The sequence below is a fragment of the Notolabrus celidotus genome, chromosome 13, assembly GCF_009762535.1.
Source record: "Notolabrus celidotus isolate fNotCel1 chromosome 13, fNotCel1.pri, whole genome shotgun sequence".
NCBI lineage: Eukaryota > Metazoa > Chordata > Actinopteri > Labriformes > Labridae > Notolabrus > Notolabrus celidotus.
The window spans coordinates 32074824-32092083 of NC_048284.1; the positions used below are offsets into that span (position 1 = coordinate 32074824).

The 17260-nt window shown below is 41.4% G+C and overlaps 1 protein-coding gene across 1 annotated transcript; it reads left to right on the top strand.

Moving 5' to 3' along the window:
• Positions 1-1250: 1250 nt before the first annotated feature.
• Positions 1251-10209, top strand: LOC117824391 (zinc finger protein 665-like). The gene is made up of 2 exons (XM_034699861.1): positions 1251-1427; positions 6579-10209. Exons 1-2 carry the CDS (start codon positions 1391-1393, stop codon positions 9911-9913), a joined length of 3372 nt encoding a protein of 1123 aa, XP_034555752.1. The 5' UTR covers positions 1251-1390; the 3' UTR covers positions 9914-10209.
• The last annotated feature ends 7051 nt before the right edge of the window (positions 10210-17260 follow it).

Consider the following 17260-nt stretch of genomic DNA (forward strand, 5'->3'; position numbering starts at 1 on the left):
ATTTAAACTAATCCACTACATTATTTAAACTAATCCAGAACATTATTTAAACTAATCCAGTACATTATTTAAATTAATCCACAACATTATTTAAACTAATCCACTACAGTATTTAAACTAATCCACAACATTATTTAAACTAATCCACTACAGTATTTAAACTAATCCACTACAGTATTTAAACTAATCCTCTACAGTATTTAAACTAATCCACTACAATATTTAATCAGAATCAGAATCAGCTTTAAACTAAGCAGGTGACTGTTATGAGTCCATTAATATGAGTCCATATTAAGGTCACTCACTACTGTCTCCACTTTAAAAAAACAACAACCTCAAAACATATTTTATTTTCTCAAGCATATGAATGATATGATGACTGATGTGACTGGCTGCATGTACAGTAACACTTGCTGTTTGTTTGATTGCTTTCTGATGTATGTTGGGTTAATCTATTATTTTTCTGTTTTTTTTTTATTTTATTAAGAAAAAAATAATAAGTATGTCTTTAATTCTCCATGTAAAGCACATTGAGTTTACCTGTAATGAAATGTGCTTTATAGATAAAATTGCTACCGCTATTGCTATTATGAACTGAATAATCCTCTTGAAGTTTCTCCCTGCTGCTTTCCCTAATAACCTATCTTATGAAATATTTTATAATGCTATGACCTCTTTAAAAATTGAAAAAGTAATCCCTCATGATAGTAAATTATATGCAATCGATTTGTACATGTTCGACTGTTTTAGGTTGATTACAATATGCTCATTTCCCTGTTGGATGCTTGCCTCAGAGTGTGCGCCTGTTTTATTTGCCCCCCGATTATCAACTAAGTGGGGAACTTATGTCAGGAAGAAACTGCACTGAAGTGACCCTTTGATGTAGTAGATAAAACATTACAATTTCCTTCTCTGGTGGTTTTTCAGTGGAAAATACATACAAATGAATCTTTGTTGGATTGAATGCACAAACTGCCCTTTGGATGTCCCTCAAGTGAATAAATGTATAAAATAATATAATATAATATAATATAATATAATATAATATAATATAATATAATATAATATAATATATTATAATATATTCATATATTTTTAGGACTTTATTGGCTCCGCAAATTAGTTCTTTGAGTGAATCATTTTTTTTTTTTAAAAAACGTCCACTTTGTGATACAGTTGATTTTTTATACCTTAAAAAATCATTGGCACGTGCATGACATGCTTTTATTTTGAAAACCAGATAAGTACGCAGCAGTGCTTCATATCCGGGTCACGTGTACGGTAGAGTGCAGTTAGCAGGATGTGCTAACGTTGCGAAGCAGCAGAGTCAGAGTATAAAAACATCAACCTTTACTTTTCCATTCTTCTCTGAGTGTGGGAAGTGTGGAACATGTCCGGACTCCAGGACCTGAACCCGCAGAGACCAGGTTGGTTTGACCCTCAGAGACCTACAGAGCGTGTTAGCCGCAGCTAGCTCCTGAAGACCATCATCTGGTGTACTGTGTCCGTGTTTACCAAGCGAGTACTAAGAGCAGCTTTTAGAAAGTTCATTAAGCACTGATGTTTACTAAGAATGCCCCCTTAAAATGAAGACTAGATTATGGTGAAGATGAATTTGTTCTCGAGAGCTCTAAGGAGGGAAACTGAGTAGAGAAGAGGAAGAGATGTTAAGCGTGATTTAATTATATCCTACAGATTGGATCGTGCACTCATAATGTCGGTGTTCACTTCTGCAGGCTAACGCAACATCAGCAGGATGAGAGTGGTCACAACATTAAGATTTTCAAAGACGAGAAAGCTGGTTTTCAAAACAGGTGAACCTCAGGTAGGCCAGGTATCAAACTAAGAGTGCTTGCTGAAAGAAACTGCAGAGAACTGTAGACACTATGACAAGAGAAGATTCATATTTAACATGACACGTGCAGTATGAGTGCAGATCACACACTACTTTATCCATCTCAGAAGCCGAGCGTGTATGGGTAAAGATAAAACTAGGGCTGCAACGATTAGTCAACATAATCGATCACGTCGACTACAAAAATCCGTAGACGCGTCATTATTGTTGTTAATTCTTATTGTTGTTTGATAAAATCACATGCCGGCCGGTACAGGTACATGTACATGTCTTTTCTGTTCCTGTTAATACTAGCGTTCATTCTGAGTATTAAAAATCTGTCCAATTTGTCTGTTTTGAAGCAGATTACTATTAATATAATAAGATATTTATTTATGCAGTAAGAAATCAGTGATAATTGGTTTTAACTTACTGCACTGTTATAAAACATGATATATATATATATATATATATATAGCCTTCAAAATGTAAAATAATACAATAACAACAATACTCTGTTTTGTTCCTTCTATTTAAGTTGTGCTAAGCAAAGGCGTGTGGATGAGTTTGTGATGAGGAGAGGCTCATCATGCACCCCTCAATTACTTGAGCCAAGTAATCTAGACTAATCGACTAATCAAAAAAATAATTGACAGATTAGTCGACACCAAAAATAATCGTAAGTTGCAGGCCTAAATAAAACGCGTACAGTTTAAAAGCCAACATCCATGGCATGGGTAGCTTACACATCTGTGAAGGCTCCATTAATCCTGAACTATATATCAGTCCCTCCAGGATTTCACAGGTTTTTTTTGTGATTGCTGCGGCCCCAAAAAGCCTGATATTGCAACAGCTTTTTGAAAAAATTGCAGTGAAAATTGCAATTTTTTTCTTATTTTTTTCCCTCGGATAACATCTCAGGGGCAAGTAAATATGCTAAATTACAGTTGTTTTTAGAAAAAATTCTTGATATGGCCACTGACTGTATTTTGATTCTCTTGATTCACAGAAAAATGCCATGAAAGGACTGTATTGCACATTTACAACAGTCCTTGAATGCACCTGCAAGGAAAGGCGCACTCAGTCAGTCAGTTCACGGCACTCTGAAATGCATCTGCATCTTTCAACAAGGGGTTGATCAACACTTACTAAATGTGTCTGATGTTTCACCAAACTGGATTAAATCAAGCTGTAGACGCTGAGCTTTTTACGGAAATGACAGCAACAACGTCAAACCTCAAATAGTAAACAGACATCCCTCGGTTGTGTCTTTGTCACTAACGCACACCGGGGGTAAAAATCATCAATGAAGATGAGACAGATGCATGGAGGCGGGAGAGCTCATGTAGGATTTAACCATAGACTGTAAATAAAAATGGACAGCGTTGCTCCGCCTCTTCCCGTTGTACAGTTCTGAAGCCAAAAAATCCCTCGCCTGGGCGCCGCCATTGTGCAGCGAGAGCCCGTGAAGCCACTGTAATAAGCTCCGCCCTACAGCGTAGCGTCATAAGACGCTGTGTGTCCTTTGAAGTTTCGTTCTACGGCGGCTGTGAATCAAAGGAAACCAGGAAGTAAAACCTCGTTTTTTAAACTCTAATAACTAATGAAAAATAAACTTTTCAGAAAAAAGAGGCCTTGAACACAAAACAGTCAAATACTAACTACATATCACCACAGCATACGGATGTGAGAAACATTCGTACCACGAGTATTTATTTTTTAAAGTTTGACTGCTCCCCCATTCAAATGAATGGGTGAGACGGATTTTTTTTACCTAAACTGCAGCCAGCCACCAGGGGGCAGACACACTGCTGAAAGCCTCACCACCATCCACCGGAACCTCTCCCTTGGATTTAACCATAGACTGTATCAGTGGTGTCCTCAGGCTGTTTGAGGGGCAAGGAAAATAGAAGAGCATCTCCATTCAAACCCCTTATACTGAATAGCATAACACTTAATTCCTGCTTTCTGGTGAATATTTATGTGACCATTTGTGGAGGAAATTGATTAATTCAATATAATTCAGTTAGAGGTTAAAAAAATAATCAAACGCTTGCATCAATAAACACTTTCTGGTTTGTTAAACTGAACTCCCAGTTAAACCTGTGTCAGTCAGGGGTCCCGATCATTCAGGTAGAGATAACAGCGATAGTTAAAATAAGGGAGGCTCTGCAGCCTTTTTGTTTTTACTACAGTAGTTAGACTAAAGTACATTCATTGTGTTGCTGGTGTACGGCATAAGGTCACTATTTGACAGGTAGCGGACATTTTAAGGTGGACTATTTTCTTTCACGTTACTCTGCAGGAGTTACCGTCGTGTGTCATTTAGGCCACCTTAAATGTCAAAACCGTAACAGACCATCGTGTTCGTTTCTAATATTCTCTCATTCATTACTTGCCTCTGACAGATCAGAGTCAAAGTAGGGCAGATCAGAATCATATGCTGAGTTGACCTATCAACACAGTTATTTAGCACGCCTCTGTACAAAGTTATGCATCATATCAACTGACAGCACAAAGTAATTCAATTATCCTTGTAAGTAATTATAGGACACTTCTTCATGTCCTCCTCCCAGGCTCTAACACTGCCCGGATGTGTCAACGAGTTACCATTACAGCTTTTAATTGAACTTTGAAAATGTTCAATTTAAGACGTTTTTGAAGATATTTGTCAAGCTACGCAACGACAGACATTATGAACCGGATGTCAGGCACAAAATGCAGAAGTACAGAATAGCTTTACTTCAGCAAAAATAAGGTGAATAGCGAGGAGAATCTGAACTGGACTCTATCACCTGTGCAGCAAAGACACGGTGTGGATAGAAGAGGAGTGAGAGGGTTGACGGGCAGACCTGAGCGAGGGTTAAGTGAGGCTGCCTGGGATACTAAAGGCTAATGGCTAACAGGACTTTGTGGGAAACATGCCCGAGTTCTCAGAGTTTAACACTGGAAAGAGTCAGCTAATTACCCCCCTAGCTGCATGGCTGACTAGAGTTTTGTAGTCCTCATATACCCCTTTTCCACCGAGGCAGTTTCAGGGCCGGTTCGGAGCCGGTGCTCAACTGAGAACCAGTTTTTTGTCTTTCAACTGCGAAAGAACCGGCTCCCAGACAGGAAAACAGGTTCAAGAGCAGAGAACCATGAACCGCTTACGTCAGGGGCAAGTTGTAAGGGGCCAGGTATCCGTGACCAAAAAGACAAACCAAACGAGTTTCCACCATTTTCCTGCAGCGAAAAAATAATCATAAGATAAGAGGATAAGTTCTCTTCTGGACCCTATGTGATTACGAAAAGCCAGCAAGCATGCTACGTTGTCCACCATCGTTATTGCTGTGAGGGAAAGTTTGCGCTAGTGCTGCTGGGAAAAGCGGTCACGTGGAAGTGATGTCATGACGTGGCTCTTCCACAGGCTCGAGTGGGTGGAAAAGCAAACCGGTGCTGAGTTGGTTCGCAAGTTGAACCACCGAACCAGCATGATCACCAGCCCGGAACTAGAACCAGGTTCGCGTTGGTCGAAAAGAGGTATATTATGAGGATCATCTGAGCATCTCCTGGTTACCTGAGGGGCCCCCATCTAGAAGATGGTTGGTTGGCTGGGGCAGCAACACCAGCACATTTTTGACCTTGGTATAAGTTCTCCTGAAGGTCACCATTACTCTGAATTATTGGACACACAAGGAGCAATTATTTAATACATTTCTCATCAGGTAATACTCTTTAAATACTTAGAACATGTGGTATCATATGACTGCACATCAAAGCTATAGCTAAAAATATCACTACCTTTAAAATCACTCTTCAGCTTTTCTCCTGTGATGTGTAAATATCAAACTTCCACACAGTCAAAGAAAGTCAAAACATGCCGCCTGTTGTAGTTCAGTTTTAAACTGATAGCGCACTAAAGATCGTCTCCTTCAGGGTTCGGCGGACACTCGTGCTTCCCTCTTGTGTGGGCACACGCTCACACACACATACGTGAACATATGAACCCAGCAGACTGTCGTATGGTGAAATATAGATTTCCATATGAAGCACAGTTAAAACAAACGTGACCAGCTTGGACTGAATGAATGTGGAAGGAGCGCGCAGTTCAGTGGACCTGCACTCGACAATGCAGCCCGGAGGAGTCGAGCGCAGATCCTCTGAACTTTCAGCACAGAGCGCCTCGTCAGAAGTTGATCAAATAAATATAAAATTGCGTATTGTTCAGTTCATAGGGCGTACCGAACCGTGACCACTGTATCGAAGGGTTCGATACAGATACACGTATTGTTGCACCCATAATATTTAGATGTTTCAACTGCAGCCCTCATGATATCAAACAGAGATAATAGTAAATAAATGACCACGTCTACATGTGTAAGTACAACAGTTCAGTGGCTCTTGGTGTCACGTAAAACCGTAGAATCGTACAAGTCGGAAAGTTTCCTACAGGTATCTCTTTCCCCGCCTCCATGGTCCACTCACAGAGTACACTGATCCAGCAAATCTGCCTCTCTATTGGCCTACAGCGATGTGCACCCGCCCCCCGTCAAACTACGTTGAGGCAGCCAATCAGAGTTACACGTCATTATCATAGAATCCCCGCCCACTCAGATCAGTGCACAGATAACAAGAGACCACAGGTCCTCCACAGAGACTGACTTTTTTTTGAAAATGAATTCTAAGCCTTGCTTAAAAGATGACTAGGACTTTTAACCCCCAGTTTCGCTTGATGTCTTCTGTATTTCACTTTTTTCTGCAGATGTCCAGCAGCTGTTGGTGGTTAAAGAAGAGCTTCCCCCTGAAGAGCAGGAGAGGAGCTCCAGTCTGGACCAGGAGGACACTGAGCACCTCCACATTAAAGAGGAACAGGAGGACCTGTGGAGCAGTCAGGAGGGAGAGGAGGCTGATACCACCAAGTTCCTGTTCACTCCTGTCTCTGTGAAGAGTGAAGATGATGACGAAAAACCTCAGTCATCTCAGCTTCGCGACAAACAAAGTGAGCAGGTGGAAACAGGAGCTGATGGAGAGGAACCAGCAAGGAGCTCAGATCTAGAGGGACATTTGGAACCAAAGACAGATGACAAAAGTGGAGATTCTTCTGAAGCTGAAACTGAAGACAGTGATGATTGGATGGAGTCCAGAGAACAAAACCACGGTTTAGACTTTGTTGAAAACACTGAATATACGACACGAGTGACAAATAAGATTACACATACTTGTTCTGAGTGTGGTAAGACTTTCAGTAAGAAACAGCATCTGATCACACACATAAGAATTCACACAGGAGAGAAACCCTACAGCTGCTCTGTTTGCAGTAAAAGATTTAACCATGAAGGGAATCTTAACAGACACCTGTTGGTTCATTCTGGAGAGAAACGCTTCGGCTGCTCTGAATGTGATAAAAAATTTAACCTAAAAGAAATTCTGAACAGACACATGTTGATTCACACTCAAGAGAAACCCTTCAGCTGCTCTGTTTGCACCAAACGATTCAACCACTCTGCAAATCTGACCAAACACATGAGGATTCATACAGGGGAGAAACCGTTCTGCTGCTCTGAATGTGGTAAAAGGTTTTACCTGAAGGGACATCTAAACTCCCACATGTGCGTTCATAGAAGAGAGAGACCCTTCACCTGCTCAGAGTGTGAGAAGACATTTAATCGCAAAGGTAATCTGACCAAACACATGAGAATTCACACAAGAGAGAAACCCTTCAGCTGCTCTGTTTGCAATGAAAGATTTAGCCATGAGACCAGTCTGACACTCCACATGGTTCATCACAGAGGAGGAAAGCCCTTCAGCTGCTCCGTATGTAGTAAAAGCTTTAACCAGAAAGGACATCTGACACGACACATGTCAGTTCACACGCGAGAGAAACTCTACAGCTGCTCTGTTTGCAGTAAGACATTCAACCAAAAGTCTAGACTGTCTTTTCACATGGCACATCACGGCGGGAATAAACCCTTCAGCTGCTCTGAGTGTGTTAAAACGTTTAAAAATAAACCAGAGCTGATCCAACACATGAGAACTCACACAGGAGAGAAACCCTTTCACTGCTCCGACTGCGGCAAAAGATTCAACCACAAAGGAAACCTGAACAAACACATGAGGATCCACACAGGAGAGAAACCCTACAGCTGCTCTCTCTGTAACAAAAGGTTTAGCCTGAAGTCTAATTTGACACACCACATGGCTCATCACAGAGGCGAGAAACCGTTCAGCTGCAATCTTTGTGACCAAAGGTTTTCTTGGCATTCACAGTTGAAAAGACACAAGTGTGTTGTAGTTCATGCTTCAGGGCTTCATCACACTGAGGAGACAAGAGAGGCAGGAACAGGAGCTGGTGGAGAGGACTGTGGAGTACCAGAGCCGATTAGTGACTTAGATCCAAAAATGCATCTAGAGTCTGCGGTTAAGACTGAAGACTCCTCCGGACCTGAGACTGAAAACAGGGTGGATCTGAAGGAGATCAGTGTCTGTCGGTCCAGTTCAAACTCTCTGAGAAGTGATGAAGTCTCCTCATGTGCAGCAACATTTGACCCCAACAGGACGAGTCTTTTCTGCATGAAGTCCAATGAAACCTTTGACAACAATCACCTTATGAGGATCCAAGGAGTCGTGCACACAGGAGAGAGACTATCCAGTGACTCAAGATGTGAGGACCACTTAACAGAAAGACTTGAGCAGCATATGACAGTTCATGAAGGGGTACAAAGAAGCATAAAACAAGAGGACCCAGAGCCCCTTCTTATAAAGGAGGAACAGGAGGAAGTCTTTATCAGTCAGGCAAATACCATGAAGATCCCATTCACTCCTGTCCCTGTGAAGAGTGAAGATGATGAAGAGGAACCTCGGTCCTCAAAGCTTCATCAGGGAGAGTCTGAACACATAAAAAGAGAAGCTGATGAAGAGGACTGTGGAGGACCAGAACCAGCCAGATACTCAGACTTAGAGATACATTTACAACCAAAGATTGAGGTCAAAACCGAAGACTGTGCTCACTCTGATGACAGTGTGGACAGTGATTTTTGGACAGAGGTAAGAAGACGCCCATCGGCTTTAAACTCTGAAGGAAACCCCGGAGATAAGAGTTTGTGTAGCTGTTTGGAATGTGATCAAACGTTTAAAAACCAAGAGGATCTGACCACACACATGAGAATTCACACCAGAGAAAAAACTTTCGACTGCTCTGTGTGCACTAAAACATTCAACCAAAAGGGAAATCTGACCAGACACATGTTAGTTCACACTGGATACAAACCTTTTAGCTGCTCTGTCTGCAGTAAAGCATTCAACGAAAAGGCACGTCTGACCAATCACATGAGAACCCACACGGGAGAGAAACCCTACAGCTGCTCTGTGTGCAGTAAAAGATTCAGCCAGAAGTCGAGTCTGTCACTTCACATGGCATATCACGTAGAGGAGAAACCCTTTGGCTGCTCTGTTTGCAGTAAAAGATTTTATCAAAAAGGACATCTGAGTACACATATTTTAGTGCACACAAAGGAGAAACCCTTTGGCTGCTCTGTGTGCAGTAAAAGATTTAACCAGAAAGGACATCAGACCACACACATGTTTGTCCACAGAGGAGAGAAACCTTTCAGCTGCTCCGTGTGCAATAAAAGATTCTATCAAAAGGGCCATCTGACCATGCACATGTTGGTTCACACTGGAGAGGAACCCTTCAGCTGCTCCTTCTGCAGTAAAAGGTTTTTCCGGAAAGGACAGTTGAGCTCACACATGTTGGTTCACACAGGAGAGAGACTGTTTAGCTGCTCCGAGTGCAGCAAGAAATTCAAACATAAGTGTAACCTGAAAATTCACATGGCTCACCACAGAGGGGAGAAAAGCTGCAGGTGCTCGGTTTGTGGCCAAAGGTTCACTTGGTTTTATCAGTTAAAGAAACACAGGAGCGTCCACAGTCAGGCTTCAGAGCTTCATCAGAAGCAACCTGAGGAGAAACGAGCAGGAGCCGATGGAGAGGACTGTGAAGGACCAGAACCAGGAAAGAACTCAGATCTAGAGAGACTTTTACAACCAGAGACTGAGATTAAGACTGAAGACTCCTCTGAAACTGAAGACAGGGATTAGAAGGACATCAGAGAACATCACATCTTATCAATGTTGTGAGATCAATAAATGTTGGTATGAGATCAATACATTGACTTATGTAACTAAATATGTGTATGTTATGTATGCATTAATTCATTACATGCTTGTAACTAAGCAAGACATCATTCCTCTGCTCAAATCCTGGTAACTTGAAATAGTGAATAATAATGGAAAGATACTCTTATCATGTGACTAGCTAGTGTAAATACATTGTATTACTTGGTATTTTATCTGTTACTCAAATAAAAAACAAATATATCCAGGTGTTGTAGAAATATGTTCATAATTTATTCTGACTGCAGGAGGTGTATGAAAGGTTAAGTGTGTGTAATGATCGACCTCAACCTGAACAGTTTTATTTTTGCTGAGGGGTCAACTGAACTCATTTTCCTCGCACTCGGGGGTCAGCTCTGGCAGTATCGACAGAAAACGCAATCTTTCATAACGGTTTGTCGGGTATTCAGCTAAAATCACAAGAGGTCCAGTTAGGGAAAATGTCTTGAAGCAAAGGTCCGAAACATCATAATGTCTAACTATGTAGTGTGATATACTGTATCTGCATTTAATAATACCCGACTGTCAACTTAAATTAATTCAGTGCAATTCAAAAACTTTTGAAAAAAATATCTAAACCAGGGTTTCCAACTTTGAGTGTTTGACAGGAGAGAGATTTTTATGACATGGACCTTATCACACCTTTAATCACGTGCACTTATTGATCACACAGGATTGAACAGAAGACTCATCAGTGGTGTACTCTGGCTGCTTCGAGGGGCAGGGTGAGGAACATAATACAGTACTCCCTTTCAGACCTGATACCCAAAATTTAGGATTCATTTAAACATATTGAGGCAGAGGGGGAGTCTGGGGGTCCTCTTCCAGGACATTTTAAGGATTTAACACTTAATTCCCTGCATTCTGGTGAATATTTATGTGACCATTTGTGCTGGAAATTAAATTATGAAAAAGGAACACATAAAAGTATTGATACACAAATAACAAAAAACATGAATTCAAATCCCTGAAAGAAGCTTTCATTCCAGTAAGATTTGATCTGTTATTTTTCATGACATTTCTTAAAAACTAAGGAGTTCAATTTAAATCAGAAGTAAAAAATAAATAAATACAGTAATAATAACTGATGACACACTTAAATCAATAAACACTCTCTGAGATGTTAACTAAACTCCCAAAGCGATGGCAGTCAGGGGTCCCAATCATTCAGGACCCGCCACACCAGCCTGTTGTCATCAAACAAGGTTGAGCTCGCGGACATTGAATGGCGAATCCGGTTATGCTGAAAAGGGGGTAGAGCTAACTTCCTACTACAACCGATAGCTTGATTCAAGTGACAGACAAGGTTTTTCACAACTCAGCAGATAATCCTCCTCCCTCTCTGTCCTCACAGTGAGCTCCTGTTTATTCCTGATCCCATAAAAAGTAGGTAGAGTCACAGAGTTTGGGGAAGCTGCACAGAGATAGAATCAAAGTGACCCATATTATCCAGATGAGTGAATCTCCGCTGGTCCCTACGTCACACCTTATGTCACCTTGTGATCTGCACGCTGATTGGCTATTGCGGTGCCGAGGAGAATCATTTGCGCCATTCGTGCCACCAGACCACTACTCACGTCTATTAGCTTCTTTACATTGACCTTACATGTAAGTCATTCGCGCAAATGATTTCATTCATGTTTTGTCTGAACGCCCCAGAAGTGTACCACGGATACACTTATTGTAAAAATAGGACACTCCGTGGGAAACTTGGCTTTCAGGTGGTAATCTCAGTGTGTTTCTGCGATATTCAGAGGGTTTTCTGTGCCTCAGAATGTATTTTCAGAGACTACCCACATCCCGTCCGTCCAAATCCGAAAGTAGTCCCGTTACGATTTTTGGATACCTTTGAGTGTAATATGATTCCTACAGTTATCAGGGCTAACACAGGACTTCCACCAGATCCATGTCCGGTCCGTCTCTGATCCGCTGAAGTCCGGGTCCATGCTCTCTCACCCGTCAACACCCCGGTTGCTGAGCTGGACCACCGGACAGCTGGAGTCATGTGACCGAGGTTTTCCCGTGGCATTCACTGAATCAAGGATTCTCCTCCTCCTCTCCTCATCCATGTTGTCTTTCTGGTCCTCTGAAAACCTCTGACCTGTTGACTCCAGGCCTGGCTTCGCTTATCATGACGGTTTGTTGTTGTAGTTAAGTGAAATACGATCTGGTGATAACACAGAGTGTTTTATTCTGAAAATTAACCGGATGTTTTCATTTTGTTTTGGTGAAACCTGACTTCCTGTCCCGCTCCATCTGCTCTGTTGAGATTGATGCGTCGTGCTCCGGCATCCGGCAAAAATAGAAGTCCTGCGTATCTGATCCGTTGTGTTCCGACCTGCCGGACCAAAGACGCAGCCGGCCGGGACGCAACAGAGCGGATCCAGTGGAAGTTAACGCATTGACAAGAATAGAAACCTATCAGATCCAGTGCAGTGACGGACCGGACACTGATCTGGTTGTATTTGGCCATAATAGGAGGCTGCTATCTTTGTTTTGGACAAATCACCACCTCATAGGCTTGTGCAAAGAGGTCACCAACATAGGAGCACAGTTGCTCTAACACCATTGATATGTAGTCAGGTCCTTAGTGGGAGTTGATGATCTCTGAAGCTTTTAGACTCTGTTATTCACCGTGTGGGCTGAGATCCCTCAGCCGTGAGATCACAGCTGACTCGAGTTACAGTAACCAGCTGAGGGACAGGATGTGAATGAGTCATGATGACTTTCTCTGTCAGCTGTGAGCATGAAAACACTTATAGAGTCCCGTTTGTTTTTAATGCAGTGACTTCCACTACAGAGTCCCGTTTGTTTTTAATTCAGTGACTTCCACTACAGAGTCCCGTTTGTTTTTAATTCAGTGATTTCCACTGCAGAGTCATGTCTGTTTTTAATGCAGTGATTTCCACTACAGAGTCATGTCTGTTTCAAATGCAGTGACTTCCACTACAGAGTCATGTCTGTTTATAATGCAGTGACTTCCACTACAGAGTCATGTCTGTTTTTACTGCAGTGACTTCCACTACAGAGTCATGTCTGTTTTTTATAGTGATCTCCACTACAGTCATGTTTGTTTTTAATGCAGTGACTTCCACTACAGAGTCATGTCTGTTTTTTATAGTGATCTCCACTACAGAGTCATGTCTGTTTTTTATAGTGATCTCCACTACAGTCATGTTTGTTTTTAATGCAGTGACTTCCACTACAGAGTCATGTCTGTTTTTTATACAGTGATCTCCACTACAGTCATGTCTGTTTTTAATGCAGTGACTTCCACTACAGAGTTTGGATGACCACAATTGTTAAGATATTACTCGAAACACACATTTTATTATCAATTTTCCGTCAGGTGGAACAAACATCATGTGGTCTCATATTACACTCCGTTATCAGGGAGATGTTTTAAGTTTAAAGCATATTTCAGTGAATCAGCTGTTAGAGGTGTGCCGCACAGCGGAGACGCTCAGCTGGCAGCTGCGGTTGTGCGTCAGGTCTCCACGTGCGCTTTTTAAAAGAGGATCAATACAAAACTGCTGCCAACAACGACACGGACACGAAGGTTCACAACTATAAACAGGACATTTCCCACCTTTTGATACGGAGGCAACAGACAGGTGGGAAATTCAGGTACGCTATGTTTGCAGAGCAGCAACATCAGAGCCATCTGGGCTTTTCTGCAGCTGGACTGATAGTGACCCGGTTGCGCTCCGGGCTGACACCTGATTGAATACACGTGTTTATTTTTCTCAATAAGAACGAGAAGACAGAAAACTGGACACCATGAGTCTGAAGTACTTTTCTGTTATTATTATGAGCCTTCACTTTATAAGACTATGTCCGCGGAGAATATTTCTATGAGCCTGATCGTTGATATTCTGCGTGTCAAACATGGACCTGTATTCAATCCCGTCACTTATTTGCATTTTTTTGCTGTAGAAAATACAATTTAGGGGGAAAACAACGTATTTGGCATTGTTTTTGACGTAAGAATAATAATGTTTTTTATTTATCAATAAATCGATAATTGATCGTTAACATTTCCAAAAATCGATCACGGAAAATACTTAAAATGTACATCCCTACTACAGAGTCATGTCTGTTTTTAATGCAGTGACTTCCACTCCAGAGTCATGTCTGTTTTTAGTGCAGTGATCTCCACTACAGAGTCATGTCTGTTTTTAATGCAGTGACTTCCACTACAGAGTCATGTCTGTTTTTAATGCAATGACTTCCACTACAGAGTCATGTCTGTTTTTAATGCAGTGATTTCCACTACAGAGTCATGTCTGTTTTTAATGCAATGACTTCCACTACAGAGTCCCGTTTGTTTTTAATGCAATGACTTCCACTACAGAGTCATGTCTGTTTTTAATGCAGCGACTTTCACTACAGAGTCATGTCTGTTTTTAATGCAGTGACTTCCACTACAGAGGCATGTCTGTTCTTAATGCAGTGATTTTCACTACATAGTCATGTCTGTTTTCAATGACGTGATTTTCACTACAGAGTCATGTCTGTTTTTAATGCAGTGACTTCCACTACAGAGGCATGTCTGTTTCTAATGCAGCGACTTCCACTACCGAGTCATGTCTGTTTTCAATGACGTGACTTCCACTACAGAGTCATGTCTGTTTTTAATGCATTGATTTTCACTACAGAGGCATGTCTGTTTTCAATGACGTGACTTCCACTACAGAGTCATGTCTGTTTTTAATGCAGTGATTTCCACTACAGAGTCCCGTTTGTTTTTAATGCAGTGACTTCCACTACAGAGTCATGTCTGTTTTTAATGCAGTGACTTCCACTACAGAGTCATGTCTGTTCTTAATGCAGTGATTTTCACTACAGAGTCATGTCTGTTTTTAATGCAGTGACTTCCACTACAGAGTCATGTCTGTTTTTAATGCAGTGATTTTCAGTACAGAGTCATGTCTGTTTTTAATGCAGCGACTTCCACTACAGAGTCATGTCTGTTTTTAATGCAGTGACTTCCACTAAAGAGTCATGTCTGTTTTTAATTCAGTGATCTCCACTACAGAGTCATGTCTGTTTCTAATGCAGCGACTTCCACTACAGAGTCATGTCTGTTTTTAATGCAGTGACTTCCACTACAGAGTCATGTCTGTTTTTAATGCAGTGACTTCCACTACAGAGTCATGTCTGTTTTTAATGCAGTGACTTCCACTACAGAGTCATGTCTGTTTTTAATGCAGTGACTTCCACTACAGAGTCATGTCTGTTTTTAATGCAGTGACTTCCACTACAGAGTCATGTCTGTTTTTAATGCAGTGACTTTCACTACAGAGTCATGTCTGTTTCTAATGCAGCGACTTCCACTACAGAGTCATGTCTTTTTTAATGCAGTGACTTCCACTACAGAGGCATGTCTGTTCTTAATGCAGTGATTTTCACTACATAGTCATGTCTGTTTTCAATGACGTGATTTTCACTACAGAGTCATGTCTGTTTCTAATGCAGCGACTTCCACTACAGAGTCATGTCTGTTTCTAATGCAGCGACTTCCACTACAGAGTCATGTCTGTTTCTAATGCAGCGACTTCCACTACAGAGTCATGTCTGTTTCTAATGCAGCGACTTCCACTACAGAGTCATGTCTTTTTTTAATGACGTGATTTTCACTACAGAGGCATGTTTGTTCTTAATGCATTGATTTTCACTACAGAGTCATGTCTGTTTTCAATGACGTGATTTTCACTACAGAGTCATGTCTGTTCTTAATGCATTGATTTTCACTACAGAGTCATATCTGTTTCTAATGCAGCGACTTCCACTACAGAGGCATGTCTGTTTTCAATGACGTGACTTCCACTACAGAGTCATGTCTGTTTCTAATGCAGCGACTTCCACTACAGAGGCATGTCTGTTTTCAATGACGTGATTTTCACTACAGAGGCATGTTTGTTCTTAATGCATTGATTTTCACTACAGAGTCATGTCTGTTTTTAATGACCTGATTTTCACTACAGAGGCATGTTTGTTCTTAATGCATTGATTTTCACTACAGAGGCATGTTTGTTCTTAATGCATTGATTTTCACTACAGAGTCATGTCTGTTTTTAATGTAGTGCTGTTAAAACATGAGGGACAAGACTTCTCCCAGTTACCTTTGATAATGTACTACAAACCTCAGACCAGAATCCATTCAAAAGAGGATAGCACCAGAACAAATGAGTGTAATTTGCTGGAGCTCCCTGGCAACAATCACACAAAGGAGACACTGTTTCAAATGTTTGCCAGCTGAGCTTTGGTGTAGTGATCTTGGTGTAGAATCCTGCACTGAATGAAACTGTGTTGATCACAAATGGATGACTTGTGTACCCTCAGTGAGATCTCCTAAATGTCACCCGAGATTATGTCTCCCAGATCTCAGTAGGGTCTCATTTGGGGCGTGCTTGTCTAAAAGTCTAACTCACAGATCAAATTGCTCTGATGATACTCGAGCACAAAGATACCCACAAAGCTCTGCAGCTCTGAGTAGTTCTCTCCAGCTTTGCCTGATTGTGACTGAGATGAGCTGCTACGTCTCTCTCTCTCTGCGCTGTGTGCATGGTGTAGTCCTGCGGGGGCTAGATTCAATCCAGATGTATGATGGGCTGAATGGAGAGGGGGAGTCTTTACCATACAAGGGGTTGATTCATGACAGATGTGACATATATTTTATGTTTTATATCCAGCATATTTCCTGGAGCGGGCTCGCAAACAGCAGCTCGTTCAGACTTAGACAGAAAAAAAGAAACATTTTGTTGTGCTTCATCAGGGAGAGTTAGTCTCGTGAAGGGGAAGCCTTGTCTGTTTTTTTCTGTTTACAGTGTGAGAAGTAAGTTTTCCTCCTTTATGCTTGTCATGGAATTTTCCTAGTCTTATATATATATGCATGTAAGAATGTTTAACTCTTGTATCTTTCCAGTCTAAGTGTCAGGGGCAGAGTTACTTCCTTCCAATGTCAGCTGAGACTTCTGCGTGACAGGCGAGACAGAGTCACTGTAGTAAGGTCTTTCTCCCTAATCCTGTCTTTATCTGTAAGTTTAGACTGACGTAGTGTCTCCAGACTAGAGCACAGCTCTTCTCCCCAATTGTTTTGTTTCCTATTGTCCAAATATGAGTATCTAACTTTAGTGTCGTCTTTGGGGATAAAAACCATGCTTGAGGATTTGTCTGACAGAACTGACTTGGCATTGCACTGCACTCCCCTGCCTGTGTACTGTTGTTATTTCTCCTTCATCAAGTTCTACATAAACTATTTCAACATAA